The sequence below is a fragment of the Tripterygium wilfordii genome, chromosome 12 (genome assembly GCF_013401445.1).
Source record: "Tripterygium wilfordii isolate XIE 37 chromosome 12, ASM1340144v1, whole genome shotgun sequence".
Lineage (NCBI taxonomy): Eukaryota > Viridiplantae > Streptophyta > Magnoliopsida > Celastrales > Celastraceae > Tripterygium > Tripterygium wilfordii.
In genome coordinates, this window is record NC_052243.1 from 1,352,164 (window position 1) to 1,372,597 (window position 20,434).

The 20,434-nt window shown below is 36.6% G+C and overlaps 3 protein-coding genes across 7 annotated transcripts; all 3 read left to right on the top strand.

Annotated features, from left to right (window-relative positions):
* Nucleotides 1-143: 143 nt before the first annotated feature.
* LOC120010378 (probable inactive nicotinamidase At3g16190) lies at nucleotides 144-4,852 on the top strand. 5 transcript variants are annotated; one of them, XR_005470870.1, is made up of 6 exons: nucleotides 144-534; nucleotides 2,036-2,149; nucleotides 2,871-3,105; nucleotides 3,222-3,338; nucleotides 4,155-4,339; nucleotides 4,426-4,852. XR_005470870.1 is itself a non-coding variant. In XM_038861153.1 (5 exons), exons 1-5 carry the CDS (start codon nucleotides 364-366, stop codon nucleotides 4,497-4,499), a joined length of 711 nt encoding a protein of 236 aa, XP_038717081.1. In that variant the 5' UTR covers nucleotides 148-363; the 3' UTR covers nucleotides 4,500-4,852. The 5 variants fall into 5 exon arrangements, 4 of the variants coding, with proteins under 4 accessions (XP_038717081.1, XP_038717084.1, XP_038717082.1 ...); XM_038861153.1 differs by lacking the exon at nucleotides 4,155-4,339 and having other exon boundaries at nucleotides 148-534; XM_038861156.1 differs by lacking the exons at nucleotides 144-534; nucleotides 4,155-4,339 and adding an exon at nucleotides 577-769.
* A 2,487-nt stretch (nucleotides 4,853-7,339) lies between these two features.
* LOC120010375 (protein NRT1/ PTR FAMILY 1.2-like) lies at nucleotides 7,340-10,673 on the top strand. The gene is made up of 4 exons (XM_038861150.1): nucleotides 7,340-7,649; nucleotides 7,730-7,947; nucleotides 9,021-9,571; nucleotides 9,668-10,673. The coding sequence occupies exons 1-4, from the start codon at nucleotides 7,556-7,558 to the stop codon at nucleotides 10,557-10,559; spliced, it is 1,755 nt and encodes a 584-aa protein (XP_038717078.1). The 5' UTR covers nucleotides 7,340-7,555; the 3' UTR covers nucleotides 10,560-10,673.
* Nucleotides 10,674-16,070: 5,397 nt separating this feature from the next.
* Nucleotides 16,071-17,410, top strand: LOC120011349 (uncharacterized serine-rich protein C215.13-like). Its single transcript, XM_038862447.1, has 2 exons — nucleotides 16,071-16,204; nucleotides 16,604-17,410. The coding sequence occupies exons 1-2, from the start codon at nucleotides 16,105-16,107 to the stop codon at nucleotides 17,149-17,151; spliced, it is 648 nt and encodes a 215-aa protein (XP_038718375.1). The 5' UTR covers nucleotides 16,071-16,104; the 3' UTR covers nucleotides 17,152-17,410.
* Nucleotides 17,411-20,434: the final 3,024 nt, after the last annotated feature.

A 20,434-nucleotide genomic window follows, 5' to 3' on the forward strand; every position in this document is an offset into this window, starting at 1 on the left:
CGACTCTGCGCGCAAGATATCCAGCACGAGGACTCCATGTTAATAGAATATGTAAACTTTAGTCACATCCCTGACACTCCGATTTAAGTTGACTTAACATTGACCGTGTTCTTTTTTTTTTTGGATGTCGGCTCATAACACCCCAAACCCATGTTCTTTGAAAACAGAGTAGAGAGATGTCTGCCTTAACCACGAAGGCAAAATCCTGATTTTTGTTCTTGTTGCAGATGAAATCGAAGATTAAGAAACGGACGGCTCCTACGAGAACTCCGGCAGACTTGGTTGTCAATGGCTTGCTGTTCCACCGGAGTTTTCCAACGTTGAGTGCCTTCACTTCTACATCGATCTAGGCAGAAGGTTCGGATGGGATGGGTCGAGGTCATGGTACAACTAATTGCAAGATGGGTACACCGAATTGAAGAAAGTATCCATGAACTTAGTTCTACAAGATTATTGTCGGCCATAAATAAAGAAGCAGCTGATAAAGGGGATCTACCAAACTTGCTCATCATTTCAAATGGTCAATTTCCAAAGGTTTGTGAATTATTGTGTATTTTCATCTTCTGAATTTAGCTTCCACATTCTTATCCCAACTTAGGTGCCAAAGGCTCGGGTAGATCACAGCTGCAACACAATGGTGTTTGATAGCAAAGAAATGGTGATTGGGCACAAATGCCCGTAGACCCTCAAATCTTCCTTGGCGGCTTGGATGTTGCTTTTACTCGTGTTATACTGGACACGAAAAAAGCTTTGTGTTCTTTTGATTTAGGTTAGCATTCCCCTTCACCCCTTGTTTGTCCTCTGTTTTTATGCATTAGGGTGTTCTTTGAAAATGTTTAAGATTTAGTGTATTTTGGGTGTATTTATAAAAATTTACAATTTTAAGAGGTTCGTTTAACAAGGGGTGTGTCTTTTGTAAAAATAGGGATGTGACTAAAATTTATCGTGTTCGTAGGGTAAGACCGTAAGGGTATATACAACTCCTCCAGCCCACGTAGTGGTCCGTTGACTTGGCCGTCCGTTCTGGCCCGTCCGTTTAATTTCATGGGCCATGACGGTCCGTGAAGACCAAATCCAATGGTCATGCAAATTATGGCCCAAGGGCCTACCTGGCCTACCCTTTTTAATATTGGGACAAGTCAGGCGGGCCGGTCAACAAATCGTGAGGTAGCTTTAGTCACATCCCGATTTTTTTTAAATATACCCTAATTTAAGTTGATTACCCCTTATAAAAATCAGTTGACGGGGTATCTTTAAAAAAAATCGGAGTGTGACTAAAGATACCCTAAACTGTGCCTGGAATCCCAGCTCGTTAAAAGATGCTAGGCCGGGCCTAGCACAGCACATTGACCATGTTCAACGGGCCCGGGCCCGGGCCCGGCCCCGGCCCCAAACGGTCAACGCCGGATTGACGGGTTTGAGTTTGAGGTCCGTTTGCCACCTCTAGGCTCTAGGCTCTAGATAGGAACATATCATTTTTAAAATTAGGACGGGCCAGGTGGGCTGGTCAACAGGTCTTGCCGGGCATGATGGGCGTGAATCCCAGCCCGTGAAGAGTTGCTGGGCTGGGCCTAACTGGGCAAGTTAACCTTGGTCAACGGGCTCGGCCCCAAACGAGCTACGCCATGCTGACGGGCTCGAGGTCCGTTTGCCACCTGTACAGTCTACATAGGAACTACTGAACTAGTCAAGCCCTTGGTCTGAACGTTGCTTTGAACGAGAAGAAACATGGGAGAAAAATGGAAGCACACAGCTCTTTTAGTCATTGACATGCAGGTCTCTCTTTTCTCCTCTCTTCTCATGTATTACAAGTATCTCTAGGAAATTACGAAATCCTGATAAAATAATAAATCTTGTCGAAAACGATGACAAATTTGAGGCTTGAACAATAAAGAGTTGCAGATAAATGAATGCAATCTCCCAGCTCCCCGTTCATTGGCATGTAGTTATATTTATCTCTATGTGTAGCCTGTAGATGTTTATATTTGTAACTGATGTCAAAGTATCAAGATTCTTGTTTTTTTTTTTTTTGTAGAATGATTTTGTACTTGAAGATGGGTTGATGAGGGTAAATGGGGGCAAGGCGATTGTCCCAAATGTGGTCAAGACTGTTGAAATTGCTAGGCAGAGGGGCATCCTCGTTGTTTGGGTAAGCTTCACTTCTTTTGCTCGCCTTTCAATTTTCCTCCTTCCTGAATCTTTCTTTGTTTCCGGGGAATTTCCAGGGAAAATAAAGAGGATTACTTTGGGTTTTACATGGAACAGCTTCTATTTTTCTTTTTTTTTCTGGGTTATTTAATCCAAGCTCTATGGGAAATACCTGTTTAAGCTAGTTAGGCCCAAGTGCTCTGTTTGTTTTTGCAAAAAAATTTGACCAATGAATTGTCTTCCCCTGAAAAGTAAATAGTAAATACGTAGATGAACAAATAGGTTTTCTTCATTGTCAAAATATTTGTTACCCTAAAGGATAATTTTCATCAAAACAGGAGAAATGAACAATTCAAGTGCTATTCACAGTTATGTTTGTTACTTTGTTCCAGAAAGCATGAAAAATTGACTAGTTTGATTGTCGTGAATTATTCGTTTTGAGGGACTGTGATTGCTTCAAAGCAGAAGCTGTGTTGTTCAGTCTAATACAACATGAAAAGCAGTATTATGGGCTCACTTTTTTTCTTTTTTTGGGTAAGGGGGCTTCCACTTTATTTAGTTCTCCTTACACTTTGTTAATCTTGTTCTTTTTTCTCTCGTTCTCTCCTCGATTTGATTTGAATTAGAAGATGTTTAACACTTTAAATTTTGGATGGTTTGTGGGGGGTAAAAATCAGGGTTATAAATTTAGATGTGCTGATGTTTCTGAAATTTTTTTCCAGGTCGTTCGTGAGCATGACCCATTGGGGAGAGATGTTGAATGCTTTCGTCGACACTTGTATCCTCCCGGAAAAGTGGGTCCAACCTCAAAGGGAAGTGAGGGAGCAAAACTGGTTGATGGCCTTGAGATCAAAGATGGGGATTATAAGTTGGTGAAGACACGGTTCAGTGCATTCTTTGCTACTCATCTTCATTCATTTCTCCAAAGTGCTGGGATTGATAGTTTAGTAATTGTTGGTAAATGAAAGTTTAAGGCTATTGAAGTCTTTTTGATCCATCTGGTTGACGGGTTGCCTGGATTTTGATTAAATGGTTTCTTTTACCGCTTTTACTATCTTGATTTGTATCTCCAGGTGTTCAGACTCCAAACTGTATCCGGCAGACTGTCTTTGATGCTGTAGCTCTGGACTATGAATCTATTACTGTTCTTGTTGATGCCACTGCTGCAGCTACACCTGATATACACATCGGTACGTATACATGGATGTGATGGAATTTATTCCTGTTACTTTTTGTTTTTTGCATTATGTAGAAACTTTTTCGATGGCAGTTCAAGGGCTCCTGTGGATATATCCTAAATAAGAGTTCTGACCCAAGGAAAACAGTTACCATAGATTGAATAGGAAACACAGTTATCTCAATCCACTTTTCATATTCACTAGAGCCCCTTTTACCAGTGAGCTACTTATTTTCTAATTAGAATTTGAAGATGCTTACTGAAACAATAGAGTGCTAGTTCACATTGACCGTAAAGCCATAAACTAGCATGGGATTGTGTTTTTAACAAACAGCACTGTTATATACCAGCTACCAGTGTCAATTAATTCAAGAAACTGGAGGGAAATGACTGGCGGACATGGAACCAAACTTTTCAAACAAGTGGTATGGTGCTTCTTTTTTTCTGCATCTAACCTCCAGTCAAAACCATAACAATCCATTTCACCTGCTAATTAATCAAGACTTTAAGAGGGTTGATCTGTTCAAACTTTCCCTTCTTCGTAAGTTTTATGATGGGCTGCATATTCCAGCATAATATTTTCATACTACTACTTGTGCTTATTTCTATGTTTAGCTGCCATTAACACTAAGTCTCAATACTTTAATTAGCACTTTATTACCTACATTGAGCTCACGTCTTTCTTTTTTCAAGGAAATATTTGTATGACTGATGGTGGGATCAAGAAATCTTATTGATTTTGTTTTGTATCTGTCAACCCTTGATAGTTACGTTATTTTTATATTGAGTCATATAACGACCCATTCAGTAGATCTTCTATTCTGGCCAGGCAAACCCATGGGCACTTAAATGCGACCCGAACTGTAGTGAAAGCTAGCATAAAGACTTTTGCCACTATTATAAATTGTATGGCAGACCTGAACACATCCTAGATATGTCATCATCATCATCGAGCCTTTATCCCAAACCCTATCCTAGATATTTCAGTTCAACAATTCCCGACTGCCTTAGAAAGTATGTCTCAAACCTCTTAGATTACTTTTTAGCAGTTTCAATTTGAAGATCGGTACTGATATGAAGTTGTAAATTTTCTGGACCAGCAAACATATTTGACATGAAAAATGTTGGCGTTGCAACACCATCAATAGAGGAATGGTCTGAGGCTGATGCCTGAATCCACCTGTCGGATCTACCACGCTATGGCTCACGGTGAGGTTAGACCTTACCGTGATTCTGGAATGACTCAATGGATCAAATGTGTAACATACATGTGATAATGAGCCAAGCATTGCAGTTTGATCAATATTTTTTGTACTATGCTTTGTCAGCCCAATACTATCTTCATTTCAGATAGAGTGATCTCGCAGTCTGATAACTAGTATACTGCTCCGAGAGATTGAACCGAACAACAAATTTGTTATCATTTTTATTGCACTTCGTCTGTTCATGCATTTCCATTGAAAATTTGAAACTGTGCGATGTAATCATGACATGGCATTTGTGTTGTATACTGGCTTGCTTGCAGTTTTTTGAATTCTATTCAACTTTTAAGGAGTAAAATTTACAGATTGGCAGTTACATGAAATTCCAACTTTTCTGGATCAGCATACAGATTTGGCTTAAAATGCAGGCTGGAGAAGATCCGTGGCAATATGAATATTTCGTCGTTGATTACTTGATTCCACAATTTCTATGGTCTGATTCCACAATTTCCAGGCCGGAGAAGGGAGCTCTTGAAGAGCATACTGGGGAAGCTGAGCATTTCTCAAACTCGTAAAAATTAAGCACTAGCAATGTCATTGTAAGTTGTTTCAAATCATGTCCGGATCGACTTAACTCGGTTGGTTTCGGTTTTTGAAACTGTTTGACCAAACTCGGTCAATTAACCGATCCAAACCGGACCTACCAGTCCGATTACCCGCTTTGGTCTGGTTTTCAATTTCATTTGCACAGGCCTAATGCTGAATGTGCCATGCCCTCATACATGCGAGTTACCACAGCCAAAACCCTTTCACTGGTTGGGCGTTGATCTGACTCTGTTTTGCAGCAATCCAGTGCGAGTGTTGTTATCTCTCCGGCTTGTTGCAATGTGCAACCTCGCTTAGTAAACGAACGGTGCACCACATGGTCTTTTTTGCGAGGCACCTGTTGAGCCCTTTCTGTAACATGCATGCTCATGTCATTAATTGGCGATTGTTCTTTCATTATTGCCTGCAGCATAAGTATTCCAAACGCGTACATATCGAATGCCGCCATTGCTCTGCCTGCAAGAAGGTTTTAAAATTGAACGTTTCAAGTAGCATGCATTCCATGGCCCCGTTTGGTAGACCATTTTGGGCAACAATATATTGTTGTTGAACCATAAATGGTTTACCATCACCAAACGGCAATCTCACGTCTCAAAAATCGAGGTTTTTTTTTTACAATGTATGGCCTTTTCTGAACTTTTCTCATTTTAACAATTTGGAGAAATTTTGTAACCATTTTTCATTTATGCCCTCGATTTTCTATGCTTCTCTCACCCGTCCAATGAAGTAGCTTCTGATCATCGAAGAGTAACAAGATGAAGGATAGCATTGAAAACTGCTACATATAGTTAATTATCAATAATTAATTACTTAAAAATAAAATAATAATATCTCTTTTATTTAGATAGGTAATGTGTCAAATATAGAACATTAAAATTTTGATGGTATGAAAATATGTTAAAAGGAATTTGATGTAGATACTTTTACATTTTTCGTTTTTTGTTTCCTTTCATGATTGTTTTGCTCTATAACTTAGGTTTTATTAAGGATCATCGAAATAGGCAAGACACCCAAGCCTTTTGGTCCACAAGATGCTTGAACTTCAACCAATTGTTTGCATCATCACTTAATTACATCCAAATAATAATTCAATGCTATTTTCGTTACCATTTGACAACTACATAGCAGATATGTTTTTTCAATTTTTTTCCTCTCTTACTACCCTTTTTCTGTTTTCAATTTTTCATGCTTGTACTTAAAGATGGACCAACCATTTAATAGCAGAGACAATGACTCTCGAGAGATCTCATTGTAACTAGGCTTCTAAATTGGGATTTCTTGACAAGAATGTTGGATCCTGATCAGGATTAAGTATGTAGTCGCCAACATCACACCAATATTGAGTGCTACTAGAAGTGCCTGGATGGTCCAACATCACTCATCTCTCAAAACACACAAGCACTTTATGAATATATGGTATGTAATCTTATCATACTTTTAGGGTTGATACGAAAATCCGCCAACAACCCTCAATTGAGTTGGGTTGAGTTGGATAAGACATATACTTGAATTGGTTGGGTGATATTCAAATTCGAGCCCCCTCCCGCTTTCCTACAAAAATAAGATATGAAAACCCACATGGTTACACAAAAGCATAGAATCAAATTGAGGTCATAAACTAGGATATGCTTCACCATGTGTTCACCAACCAAACTTTACATAGGAAATCTCTATATGTTCTCTGTATTACACAGCTTTTCAATAGAACACTTTCTAACTTAAAATTCAACAAACCCAGAAAGAAGAAGAAAAAAAAGCTGAAATTTTGGTGTCAGTAGCTGAAATGTTTTTGTCCAATGGATCAGACTAGACACACCATATGCATGCATTGCACCCATCAATCAAGCACATAATAGATTGTCATTGGCCCAATTTTCAAATGGCCTTTGCCCACTCTTTCTCTCATTGGATCTCTTTTGAAAGACTAGATAGAGCATGGAGAGTGGACCAACCTTATCAACAGTGAAACCCTTTTTCAGTTTTTTGCACCCACATGAGATTTATGTTTGATTTCTTGTTTCTTTTCAGCACATGACAGAGCCGCTTGTCAGTTTTTAAACGTTATAGTGAATTTTCTTTTCTCTTCTATTTTCTCTTTCAATGTGCAAAGGGAAAGAAAAAGTGATCACAATACAGCTGCAACTGGTAGGACAGATCGTGGTGTGTTTTTTTCCAACTCAATGAACTAATTTATATGTAATATTGTGATGCAGTGTATATATATAAATAGGTATCTATTGTGTACTACTGTACTATAGTAACTGACACACGCTAGCTTCCCAAACTAGTCTTGCATTGCTTCTACTTTTGACTAAAAATCATATAAGTTATGAAACCACAAGACAAAAGATTTTTATAGTACTCTCTCTCCCTTTCATTCCATCTTCGTTCTTTGTGTGTTCGACAAATTGTGCCAAAGAAAATGGGAGAACCCAGTTCAGATCAGGAAGAGATGAATCCCCAACAGACCCCAAAGAGACCGAAAGGAGGCCTAATTACCATGCCATTCATAATAGGTACATGCGTTTGATCTTCAATTCATCTGTATATTTATGTTGTGATACATGTATGATTATGTATATGTATATATGTGCAGCAAATGAGGCATTTGAGAAGGTTTCAAGCTATGGGTTGATGCCTAACATGATAATCTACTTGATGAGAGATTACAGAGTGACAGTAGCTAAAGGCACCAACATACTCTTCTTCTGGTCAGCTGCTACCAATTTCATGCCTCTTTTGGGTGCTTTTGTCTCTGATTCATATCTGGGTCGATTCCTCACCATTGCCTTGGGTTGCATCGCCAGTTTCTTGGTAACGTTGATCTTCAGACTCTTTATTTTGTCTTCTTTTTTATGCCGCCAATTGATTCTGATGAGCAGGCAAAGTTATTATTATCTAAACAATTGATAGTTGTCTCTGAGTGGATTGAAATGCTAAACAATTGATGAATCATCTTTATGTGTGTGTGTTTATGAGTATGACTTGTTGATTCTGACAGAAATACAAAACAATTGTTGGGTGGGGAGTGCCCCACCTGACCCGCTTTTCCGCTGCCTATGAGTTTGTGTCATGTGACTTGTGCATGTTCTGGCAGATTAGGTGATACGTCACCTTGTAAAGATTTTTTTTAAAATTTTTTTCCCCTTTTGAATTAAAGGGCTGGGCCTAGATTCAAAGACCTACGATTCATGGCCTCACCAATCTATTCTCTGAAGGGTTGGCTTTGGACTTGAGATCTAACTGTGTAGAGCCAGAGGGTTTAGCATGTATCACAGATCAAACACATGAAATTATACACTAAATTTTGGCCATAAGAGAATGATTAACGGTAACGGGGCTTGTTACTGATGACCCAGTTGGGATTCTTTTAAAACAAATGGTTTTGTGATGGTTTGATAACTAGTCCTAATGGAAGAAACTCTCTGCAAGAATTCAAGCTATTAATCATCATCCGAGCCATATCCAAAGAATTTTAGGTACGTGCATATAGCATTCAGATGCTAATTAGATAGCCTGGTTGGTCAGGTTGTCTGCCCAGGACCTTGAGGTCCAAGGTTCTATTCTCACCAAGGGGGTTTGGGATTTGGGTAGTTTTCCATCCGTAGTGGTGGCATTCATGCCCCTCGGGCATGGCTTAGCGTGTGTGTGGCCTGTGGGCCTTTCAAAAAAAAAAAAAGTTTGTAAAGTGTGTTTTAATTAATGTCCACCTTAGTTATTGTGGCCAAAACAATGTAATATTTCTGTTATTATTGACAGAGAAACATGCATCATTCTGATAAATTTTTCTTGTCTGTATTAGAACCAGGAAATATATTGTCCTTCAGCTGTGGTTGTATTGTGGGCGCGTAAATACTAATCTTCTCATGAAATTTGGAATGATACAGGGAACGGTCCTCTTATGGTCTACAACAATGATTCCACACATAAAGCCTCCACCTTGCGATCAATCTACTCAGGGTTGTAAATCCCCGACTGCAGGGCAAATGACATTTCTAATATCCTCCTTTGTCCTCATATCAATAGGCGCTGGTGGGATTAGGCCATGTTCCTTGGCATTTGGAGCAGATCAGTTGCAAAATAAAGTCAACTCGGGAAACAAGAGGATCTTGGAGAGTTTCTTTGGCTGGTACTATGCCTCCTCAGCTGTTGCTGTGCTGATTGCTTTAACTGGTATCGTTTACATTCAAGATCATCTTGGATGGAAAGTAGGATTTGGAGTTCCTGCTATTATCATGCTCTTCTCGGCATTGTCCTTCTTCCTTGCATCTCCTCTTTATATCAAGCGAAAAGCAAAACAAAGTTTATTCACAGGTTTTGTTCAGGTGGTTGTCGCTTCCTATAAAAATCGAAAGCTCTCCTTTCCTCCTCTAAATTCAAAAGGAGGTTACCATCAGAAGAAAGACTCAAACCTTGTTGCGCCAACGGATAAATTAAGGTATCACTTGATCAATACAATCAATGTAATCAAACTTGTCTAGTAATTTGGTCGCTGATGCTGTTTCAACTAATCTTGTCCAATTAATACTACCAGGTTCTTGAATAAAGCTTGCATCATCAGTAATCCCGAACTAGATTTAGCACTGGATGGATCAGCTTCAAACCCTTGGAGGCTATGCACGATAGAGCAAGTAGAAGAGCTCAAAGCACTCATTAAGGTTATCCCAATATGGACTACAGGTGCCATAATGTCGATCAACATTAGCCAAAACTCATTCCCATTGCTCCAAGCCAATTCAATGAACCGACACATTTCTTCAGGATTCCAAATACCAGCAGCCTCGTTTGGGATGTTCACAATTATTACTCTAACCATCTGGATACTTCTCTACGATCGAGCAATCCTTCCCTTAGCATCGAAAATCAAAGGTAAACCTGTAATGCTAGGTGTTAAACTAAGAATGGGACTTGGGATATTCTTTTCCTTCCTTTCCATGACAGTTTCAGCAATCGTTGAGAACATTCGACGCAGAAGAGCAATCAGGGAAGGCTTTGCAAACAACGGTCAAGCAGTACTTACAGACATGAGTGCAATGTGGCTTGTGCCGCAACACTGCTTGAACGGTTTAGCTGAAGCCTTCAATGCTATAGGCCAAACAGAGTTCTATTACTCTGAGTTCCCAAGAAGTATGTCAAGCATTGCTTCTGCTCTATTCGGACTCGGCATGGCCGTGGCTAACTTGTTAGCAAGTGTGATTTTGAGCAGTGTGGATCACATTAGTTCCAAAGGAGGAAAAGAAAGTTGGGTTTCCAACAACATCAACAGGGGTCGCTATGACAATTACTATTGGGTTCTTGCCATATTGAGCTTCATTAACTTGCTCTATTTTGTTGTCTGTAGTTGGTGGTATGGACCTTGTGCGGAACCATATACTAACATAGAGGGTGATCAAGAGTTAACCGAGCTCGATAAATCACCTGCTTGAATTGATGATATTCTTGTGTTTAGCCTTTGTAACATAGTGAATGTATCCTTATGTGGTTTGGATTATAGAAATCAAGATTATAATTAATGTTGAAATTATGGTATTTATATGCCATTGTACTCTCGAGTTTTTTTTGTTTGTTTTTTCATGTTTAATAGCACTTAAGAGGAGATTTGGAGTTCCGCAATTCGTTTAAAATTGTAAAATTTACAATTTGAATCCAATGGTTTGAAATGTGTATCACATCGCACCACATTTTTATTTTTTGGTTTTCAAAACTTGTTTGACTTTCTTTTTTCTGATGATAAGGAATTGCGGAGCCCCCAAATCTCTGAATAGGATTACAACTTGCAAGTGTAGAATCACTATTGAAGCAATTGAGGGGCTTCTAGAGATATAGCTAGCCCATATGTCATATTGGGCTTGACGAGTTTTTACAGCCAGCCCATTTGCATATCTATGACTATGGATGGGTTTCTACTTTCTAGAGATGTAGCTAGCCCATATGTCATATGATGGGCTTGGCGAGTTTATACTTTAGAGCCAGCCCATATGTGTATAGCTATGGATTGGATCCCTTTAAAGAAAGAAGCCCACTACAGACATTTTGAGAGGGGAGGGACCCAGATCACTTTTTTTTGTTCAAGTGGGCATATTGCACATGTGCTTATTTTATAAAAGATGATATGGGCCTTGTGAAATACATACTACTCAATTGATCTTTATTAGTGCTGCCGACATTCTTTTCTTCTGTAGTCATTGTATATGCTTCCATGTAATGATTACACTGTTTACAAACACTATGACTAAAGCAAATTTTACTACGCAAAAAGTGAGAGATCTAAAGGGATATCAAAAACGTGATTCAAATAGTCGTTATCGTAAATCATAAAGATCCTAACAGTTTATTATCTCGATGATCTTAATTGTTGAGTTAAACGTACATGATTCAAATAAATTCGTGAGCTCCACCAATCCCACATTATGTGCATAAAATTTCATACATATAACTTGACAACTGAAATATCAGCTACTAGGATCCATATCGTAACTATATATATATATGTATGTATATGTATATTCTCCTCTTGCATGTAATTATGTGATTATGAACATACTTTTGAAATTCAAACCATACGGAAAAGCGTTTACTAAGGGTTGACCCGGTGATTCCAGTTCCAAATATGGTTAAGACACTATACTTAAAGAATTAATTATAAGTCAATGACATATAATTAATCATTCACTTCATTCATTAATTAATCAAGTGATTAAGCATGGAAAAATCATGTAAAATATACGTATATCTATGCCCGTAAAACATATGGATGCCCACATAAAGTTTATTAACTATCATCTCAATCATTGGATCTGACCAACACTGAGATTAAAATATCATCTCATGGATCCTAAACTTTTGGAGTTTCGTGTCAAAATGAGTACCCACAAGTCCAATTCGGGTCTTCCTCCGTTGCTCGTCGATTCGAAACCAAATCTGGAATAGAATAGTATATTTCTCAACCATTCTACTTAAGCTATGTTTGGCTCGCACATAGAACTAGAATTGGAATCGAAACCAGATCTGGAATAGAAAACAAGAGAGTTATTATAACATTTTTAAAGTCATAATCTAAAGAGGTGATTAGATAAGAAAAGAAATCACAAATCCAAATGATAGGGGCTTAGTAGATCCTACAAGTGGAAAATTAGGTCAACAAATGAAGGTAATAAATTAATTTAAAAGTTTCCCAAATCACTTCCAAACATATAGTAACTTCCACTAGTGATGAGTTGATAATAATTACTAAATCACAGCATTAATCCTACCCTTCTATCATATATTATCAAATCTCAATACCTTTCGGAAGCCCATGTAATTATCCACTTAACTCACCATGACAAATTGACAATCATATGATTATTATTTAACTATAAAGACAAGCATGAAAAGGATACACACCATATATGTATACACACACAAATTCTCCTCTCTGTGAATAAAAAATGTGAATACGAAATCCAATTATTATAATAAAACACAACAAAAATGGGGGTCACACATTTATCGTGAAACCCGTCGCATCTATGATTGAAAAATAAATTTTTAAAAGTTGATTAACATTTTCAATTCACATATAATTAATTGATAGACCATTACATTGACATTGATCTGTTTGTTCTTTCTTTTGGACGGCAACACTTGTAGTTGTGGAGCCCCCAAGTGACAAAAGCTAAAATCCACCACTCGTTTTGACTCGGCATGTGCAAAGCATTTTAAATTGGAATTCACCCTAAACCCATTAAAAAAAGGCTTACCTTTTTTATCATGAATTTTTGTGGAAATAAAAAGATAAACAATTATTGATCTCCATTATATACGGTGGGGATTAATAATATCGATTGCAATAAATATGCAAATTAAGTAATCATCCAGTCGCCTTGCCATACCAAAATCAATGGAACTGTGTCAAATTCACGTGAGGTTACTATATTTTAATATTTAAATTACAAATTATTTATCTCTATTCTCAACCACCCATTTATTATTACAAATGTTTGTGAAATAACACAATTTTATTGATTCTGGCACACCATGTCAACAAATGACATAGTATACAAGTACCATTGATAATTTTTTTTCCCGTGTTGATTTCCAATTCATCATTCAAAATTGGAACAATCCAAAAAGTTATGACATAATAGTGGTATTAATTTGTTTTGACTAAGAAAATGCCATTTGTCATTAAGACAAAAAGTCATGCTACTTTCATTAGTGCGCATATATATATATTATTGTTCACATGTCGAGCACCAACGAGTCGAGCCCACAGGAAATTAACTTTTTGTTACAGATAAAAAGGTGGACGTCCGTAAATATTTATTGGGTGCATTTAAATGTACACAATTTTTTTTTAAAACACATGGGACACTGATCCACCAGTGAAAGAATCTTTTGCCAATCCTGATTTGGTTTCTGTGAGATGTCTCTGTCTCATGTCTGTAGTCAAATATCAAAGGATGATGTTTGAGAATTTTAAAAAGTGATCTCAATGTATCATGGAGTGTTGGATGTGAAGTGGATCTTATCTGTGTGTTTTTAATAAATAATTAAATAAAATACAATAATAATATGAATTTCATCGGTTTATATCCCATTTATCTTAGCTATTGATTTATACACACAAGATTTCATGTGGGATATGCTTAGCTCACGAATTCACTTAAATTTTATACGTCCAACTCAATAGTTAGAATATCAAACTATCGAGATATTTATAATTTTCGGAGAAGATAACATATTTGTTTAATCAATTTTAAGATTATACAGTAAGTAGATAGCAATAGGGAAGACAAAGAATGAGGAAGTGGACTTCAAAGGGGGCTAGTGGCAGGTTTAGGAGGAGTAGTAGTAGCTGTTTGAAAATTGGGATTGATGGATGGACATTATAACACTCGTAAGGGTGTTATATTGTTTAGGCCAACAAATATGTATGAGGTTTTGTGTTTTGTTGATGTGATTGTATTGAGTTTTGTGTTTTACTGATGAGGTTATATTGAGAGATGTGTTTTATATTAAAAGATTATGTTTTAGTGTAGTTTTATTGGGGACAACATGGAGGGCGTGAGAATTTGTTGGACACCATGTTGGGTGGAAAGGAAAATATATAGGAATTTATGTTTTCTTGATGTGATTATATTGGGAGATGTGTTTTGTTGATGTGATTTTATTGAGAAACATGTTTGCCTTAACTTTTTATGCAATAAAAGTGGTTATCATCTATCATCGATCTCTGTCTCACAATTATGGGATCTGTGTCCTCCCAATACAGTAATTTGTGTGTATTTAGCAAAAATGGATGTGTATTTAACAATTATCATATATTTATTTACGAACGTCCAAACATATATTTACGAACGTGCGCACCTGAGATTTGCTGTACTTAATAGTTAGTAACTATTACAATCCCCACAAAATAAAATATGCCACGCCTGCATACAAACATTAAACATTGTACTTAATAGTTAGTAACTAATTACAATCCCCACAAAAGCACTTGTTACCCGCACTAAGCAGATGGGCCAATCAGTCTTAAGAATCACCATGGAAATACAATCATATTCAGAATGTCCTATGCCTTATAAAACTTGAGCTATGAAGGTTAGTAGTAAATCACATATTAAGTGAAAGAAATGACATTACAAATGTTCTTGCAAAGGAGGGAGAAAGGAGGTCATCTGATTTTGTTATGTGGTTTTAGTTTATTTTGTGTCTCCTTCTATGATTGATCTATTCGTCCTAGAATTTTTGTTTTTCTTCTAATGTATGTATTTATCGTCGGCCATCCTCATCGAAGCCCTATTTTTTAAATTTTTTTTGTGGTTTATATTCTCCTTTTTATCAAAAAAAGAAGTAGATGATCAATAACTTTAAAGTTAAAAACATGAAAAAGGAAATCAACTGTGTGTTTGTTTCTACACGTCACATAGCACTAACACATCGACACCCAAATTAATCATACCACTCATGTATGGGAAACCAACGAGAGGTGATTTGATAGGTAATCGACTAGATTATGTATATATGTGTTCAAAGTTCAATTCCAACCACAAACATATTTCTATGCGGTATTTCTCACAGAGCTCAACCCATGCTTAGGACATGGCCCAATTAGACCAATCGCATTGGCGGACTACGACCCGGGGTTTGGATCTAACTCGGGGATCACAAAGTGACCGACTGGTCATTGGGATGAGGACTTCTCATGTTATTTAAAAAAAAAAAAAACTCATGCATGGGAATATCCATATTTTTATAATCATTTTTTGTAATATAATTGAAATAATTTGCGTAAGCTGAGGATTGACTACCTCAATCTCAACTGTTATGCCCACTTAGATGCTCCCTTATAATCACTTTTTTTTGTGTGTGTGTGACGACGTCGTTCAGCAATAATAAAAATTTTACTAAAATGCTGTGCATTTGGACGGCTTCACACCTAATTTAATTAATTAAAAATAAAGCACAATCTATAGTGAGCCAATCTTCACCTTTTTTTTTGTCATTTATTATATTGAATATTATTTTTAGTTTTTTTTTTATTTTTTATCAGGCACACCAACACAGATTACACACAACACCATGACAGACCAAAAAAATAATCTGGTGGATCATGACCACTATGCAATCAGCGTTGGAACTCCAAAAGAAAATGTGTGGGAATGCTGCCCGAAAGCTTCAAAGCAACAACCCATTTGGTGAAAACATCTGCTCAGGCATTTTATTACCTGCTAATCTTCACAATACTCCATTTCTGAATGCCATTCAATTTATTTTTAGTTATGCCCAGGGTAGAATATCTAGGATTTTTTCCTCCTTTGCTTTAATTAAAAAATAAAGCTTTGATACTAACACTTACCTAATAGAAAGCACTTCATTTAAAAAAAAAAGAAAGAAAACAATAATAAAATGCACTCATGCTTTGCCTATAAATAAACTACGTTGATAAGACTTCTCCTCACACACAAGAACTAAGAAGTAAGAGCTATGAATACTGTGATGATGAGAATGGCTTCTCTCTTTCTCAACACTTGTTTTGTCATTCCTGCTCTTCTTGCCATTGTTGCTCAATCAAGACCTTTACGAGGTACCTAAAGCTGTTCATTTTTTCGCTCTCTTAATTCTTCTTTTCATCTTCATAAGGTTTGAATTCGACAATATTAAACACAATCGATAGCTCAATTGTTTATCTTATTGTTAGGCATTTCATACCTCTAGGGGTTTTCCTAGAGGTACAACCCCTAGAGGTACTCGCATCCTGGGCTTGTCCCCCCTATGGGACTTAAGCTCATGGATTTCGGTCCAGTCTTAACTATCTCTTTGGACAGCTCAAATTTAAGCCCACTCACTTGTATAAAAAGCACGCTAACTTTCGAAATTTTTGGTAGTTTTCATGATATTAAAGTTTTTAATAAACACTAAATATTCTCGGTCCATAATAGTAATTGGTCATTTCTATTTGGTCTTCATCACTTATGATTTTTAGGTGTTACGAATACTGATTTGAGCATCGGAGTTGCAATAATTGCCATCAATGGGAACCCTGATCAAACTGGAGAAATCATGATACCTACTAGTCTTACTTGTACTTCAGAGAAGCCATGCAAGCAAGGGATGATGAGTAGTAACTATGAAAGGAGGCCACCTAAAATTCCACCACCATCTCCAAAATCATCACCACCAACCAGAGAAATAACTTCTTCATCATCATCAACAAGAAGTTCCAATGGAATCCAGAGACCTTCTGTTTCATCTCCTCCACCACCAAAGGGAAGCCCTTCCATTGGTCAATTAGGCCTTGCTTCTTCTTCCTCATCATCAACAAGAAGTTCCAATGGAATTCAGAGACCTTCTGTTTCATCTCCTCCACCACCAAAGGAAAGCCCTCCCATTGGTCAACTAGGCCTTGCTTCTTCTTCCTCATCATCATATGGCGATGGCCATGAACATGAAGGGAGTACTACTTCTAATACTCCGTCCTATTATATATCCATGATAACCCATAAAGACTTAACCACTGCAGACCCTATCTAGCTAGTTCATATCCCTGCAGGTTATCACTTTAATAAGATTAATGTTTGTGAGAAAATAAAAAATATAATATGTTTGTGAGAGTAACTTAGTTAGTGTTTAATTATCAATGTATTGTGACATATATACATATACGTATGTATGTATGCTTAGTAGAAGTAGGGTTTGGTATAACTAGTAAAACCATTAGTCTCTACTTCTCCTAAACCTTTTGTGTGGAATATTGTAATCATCTGTGCAATAAAGCTGAGAGTTGTTTTTACTTTTCTTCATGAAAGAAAACCAATAGCACTCCCTTAGTCATATTACAATTAATTAATGGTATGGTGATAAGATGGCAGCGAAGCAATGCTTAGAAATATAGTTGTTTATCATCAATTATCAGTACTGATGGTAAGAGCATCTTTCGGAATTGAGTATTCAGCCTTTTCCAAAGAAGATGTAGATATATTATGCATGACCTACTTCCCATTTTTTTGACTTGCTTTCTTGTCATCTTAATTTGTCTAGCTCTCTTTCAAATAATTGTGAGAGGATTAACTTTTTGGAAGGGCTTTGTAATAGAAAATTGTTGGAATTAATGATTGTATGGCACTTAACTGGCTGCTAGCTAGTTTCATATATATCCCCAGATGTTCTCCTAGCTACAAGTAAAGATGCACCGATTGAGATTTAGATAACCATACATATACTTTTAAGCCCCAAACATTAAAACATTTGATATTAAAGTTATTAAAAAATCATAAATCCTTTTTTTTTTTTTCGTGACAAGAGAACCAACTAAAAGCACAACTCACTGCATTTTATCTTGAACGTAAACCCACGAGACACATACAATATCCACAAATCATATGGGCCGGTTAAGTTCTAGGCCGAAGCCTGATGCGAAAATAACGTCAAATCATGTCAAAGTGGATAATAGAATCGGTGACCTAGCTCCCATGCACATGCACTAAGAGCTAGGTTAAAATAGCTTAACCATCTGAACCAACATTTTTTTGTTCCTAAACCCTAAATTTTTTTTGATAATCAAGAATTCCCCAACTCAACATGCCCACTGAATAGGTGAGTCAACTCTAAACTCAGGCCGCCAACCCAACCTATTATATGCTGACGACAAGTAAGACCGAACCAAGACCCTTGTGGAGAGAACGAGGCTGAAAACCACAAAGAAAGTTAACTTCCTAAATTCTAAATCTTAAACCTTAAAATCTCAAACCCTAAACTCTAAACCTTTTTCATAATTAAGTACTTATATACTAAATCAACTTTGGACTTAAAGTAGATGTACTTATATAAACTCCATTAAGTTGAGGAACTCCTAAATATTTATGAGAATTTTTGAGATGGGGTAGATATAGGTTAAAAGTTGGGAATAATTGTGTCATATCTTAGATCCTCATTTGCAGACTAATTAATTAATGATATGGTGATAAGATTTCAAGGAAGCAATGATTGAAATATATAGTCGTTTATTATCAATGGTTGTAAAAAGCATCTTTCAGTATTGGATTTTTTATTTTTTTTTTGCTTTTTTCCAAGAAAGATGTAAATCAGTAAATGTGATTCAAGATCAAATAATGGATCACGTACAATGAAGATATATATGAATAGCAATCTCTTACATGATCACGTCGTACCTAGTTGTGCAGCAAGAGAATCATGCGTGACCGACCAACTCATGGTCATAAGTCGTAACCAGGCCGAAAAGTAGTTAGCAACTTAGCACTGCCAAGGGTGGGCAATTGTCCACTTCGATTTTTTTTTTTCTTTAGCCTTCACCCAATCAACCCAATTTTTTTGTCCGCTTTGTAGCCGAACTCTTGTTCATCCTGATAAGTCATTTGACCCAGCACAAGTGTAATTGTAGTCTTGTAGTTATTTGGTCCTGCCCAACTCAATTTATATCGAGAAGATATTTCAAGTAAATTTTATGAATTTACGGTTTCAGAGTAGAATGGATGATCAATGATTAAATGATAGTTTAATTGTGTTCATTGAGAAATATATTTTTGATACTATTCCAAATGAGATCATCATGACACGATTTCAAAATATAAAAAATCTTCGAGGAACATTTGTAAATTAACTTTCAATTATTATCCATTGCTATTTTATAATTTTTTATTTTCAATATTATTTTTCATACTTTTAAAGATATAATTAATAAAAAATAAAAATAATTCGAGTGCATTGCCCCCAAACCCCGCTTGAATTTGCCTGTCTTGACATAAAATTTTGCATCCACCCCTTTGTACAGACTAATCTGCCATTACTATAGCATAATGTACAATTATAATGAGTAATTACAATAATTGTGTTTCGATTTAGGCTGAATACCTTATCCAGCCCATTCACAAATGTATGGGCCAGCCCATCATCCCTTCCCTTGCACAATGCACGGTGGAAATTTTCGGTCCATTATACAGCGCCTTTTGGTAATTGGATATTCTAATAATTGGTTCAAAAAAGAGAGGATATTCTAATCCCAAATAATATTAATAAAAGCTACATCCGAACCACTAATTAAAGTAATAAAAACGGTGTGTATCACCCTGGTGACCAGGGTTCGAATCCTCCTCTCATTTCAAAAAATATATATATTAATAAAAGCATCTACTTGCACAAACAATTCTTTTGATGATAAGGTAAGCCCAATGGGACAAATCTATTTTTCTTTATTTATGAAATCAAGTCCATTTAAGGTAGACAACCAAAAAAATAATAATTATGAGAGCAAGTCAATATTTGGTTTTCCATTTATGATCAAGTCCTTTTTTTGTTTTTTTTTTTAATTTATTGAAAAATTCCATTTTGATTGTTTAGTTTATGAGCAAGTCTATTTTTGTTTCATTTATGACCAAGTCCTTTTTTTGTATTTTATTTATTGAAATTTTTTCCATTTTTATTTTTATTAATGAGCAAGTCCATTTTTAGTCTTTTAATTAATGGCTAGTAGTCCATTTAAGGAATGACAACTAAAGATGACAAGTCCGACGTGGCAACGTCTATCCAGAAACGGCATATGACGTGTCACTCTCAACCGATGACAGCTGTTCCTTAAAATTAAAAAACAGAGATCCATTGAAGCACAAAGGCCCCACAACTTTATCCAAATTTTGCAACATGACGTGGCGGTCTCTGCAAGCACCGGACAATCAATGAATAGACGAAAATACCACTAGCCAGTGGCGGCAGTAGCAATCCAACTCAAGGGCATTAATCTCAATGCGGGTGGTAAATTGGTAATTGTAGTTCTGTAATAAAAACGTGGCGAATTCAAATT

Excerpts from the sequence above, each read along its gene's own strand:
- LOC120010378 (XM_038861153.1), top strand. The coding sequence starts at position 364 with ATGGGATGGGTCGAGGTCATGGTACAACTAATTGCAAGATGGGTACAC. Across the intron at positions 535-2,035 it reads CAAATGGTCAATTTCCAAAG|AATGATTTTGTACTTGAAGA; the intron begins GTTTGTGAATTA and ends TTTTTTTTGTAG. Across the intron at positions 3,339-4,425 it reads TACACCTGATATACACATCG|CAAACATATTTGACATGAAA; the intron begins GTACGTATACAT and ends TTTCTGGACCAG.
- LOC120010375 (XM_038861150.1), top strand. The coding sequence starts at position 7,556 with ATGGGAGAACCCAGTTCAGATCAGGAAGAGATGAATCCCCAACAGACC. Across the intron at positions 7,650-7,729 it reads TACCATGCCATTCATAATAG|CAAATGAGGCATTTGAGAAG; the intron begins GTACATGCGTTT and ends ATATATGTGCAG. Across the intron at positions 7,948-9,020 it reads GTTGCATCGCCAGTTTCTTG|GGAACGGTCCTCTTATGGTC; the intron begins GTAACGTTGATC and ends GGAATGATACAG.
- LOC120011349 (XM_038862447.1), top strand. The coding sequence starts at position 16,105 with ATGAATACTGTGATGATGAGAATGGCTTCTCTCTTTCTCAACACTTGT. Across the intron at positions 16,205-16,603 it reads TCAATCAAGACCTTTACGAG|GTGTTACGAATACTGATTTG; the intron begins GTACCTAAAGCT and ends TATGATTTTTAG.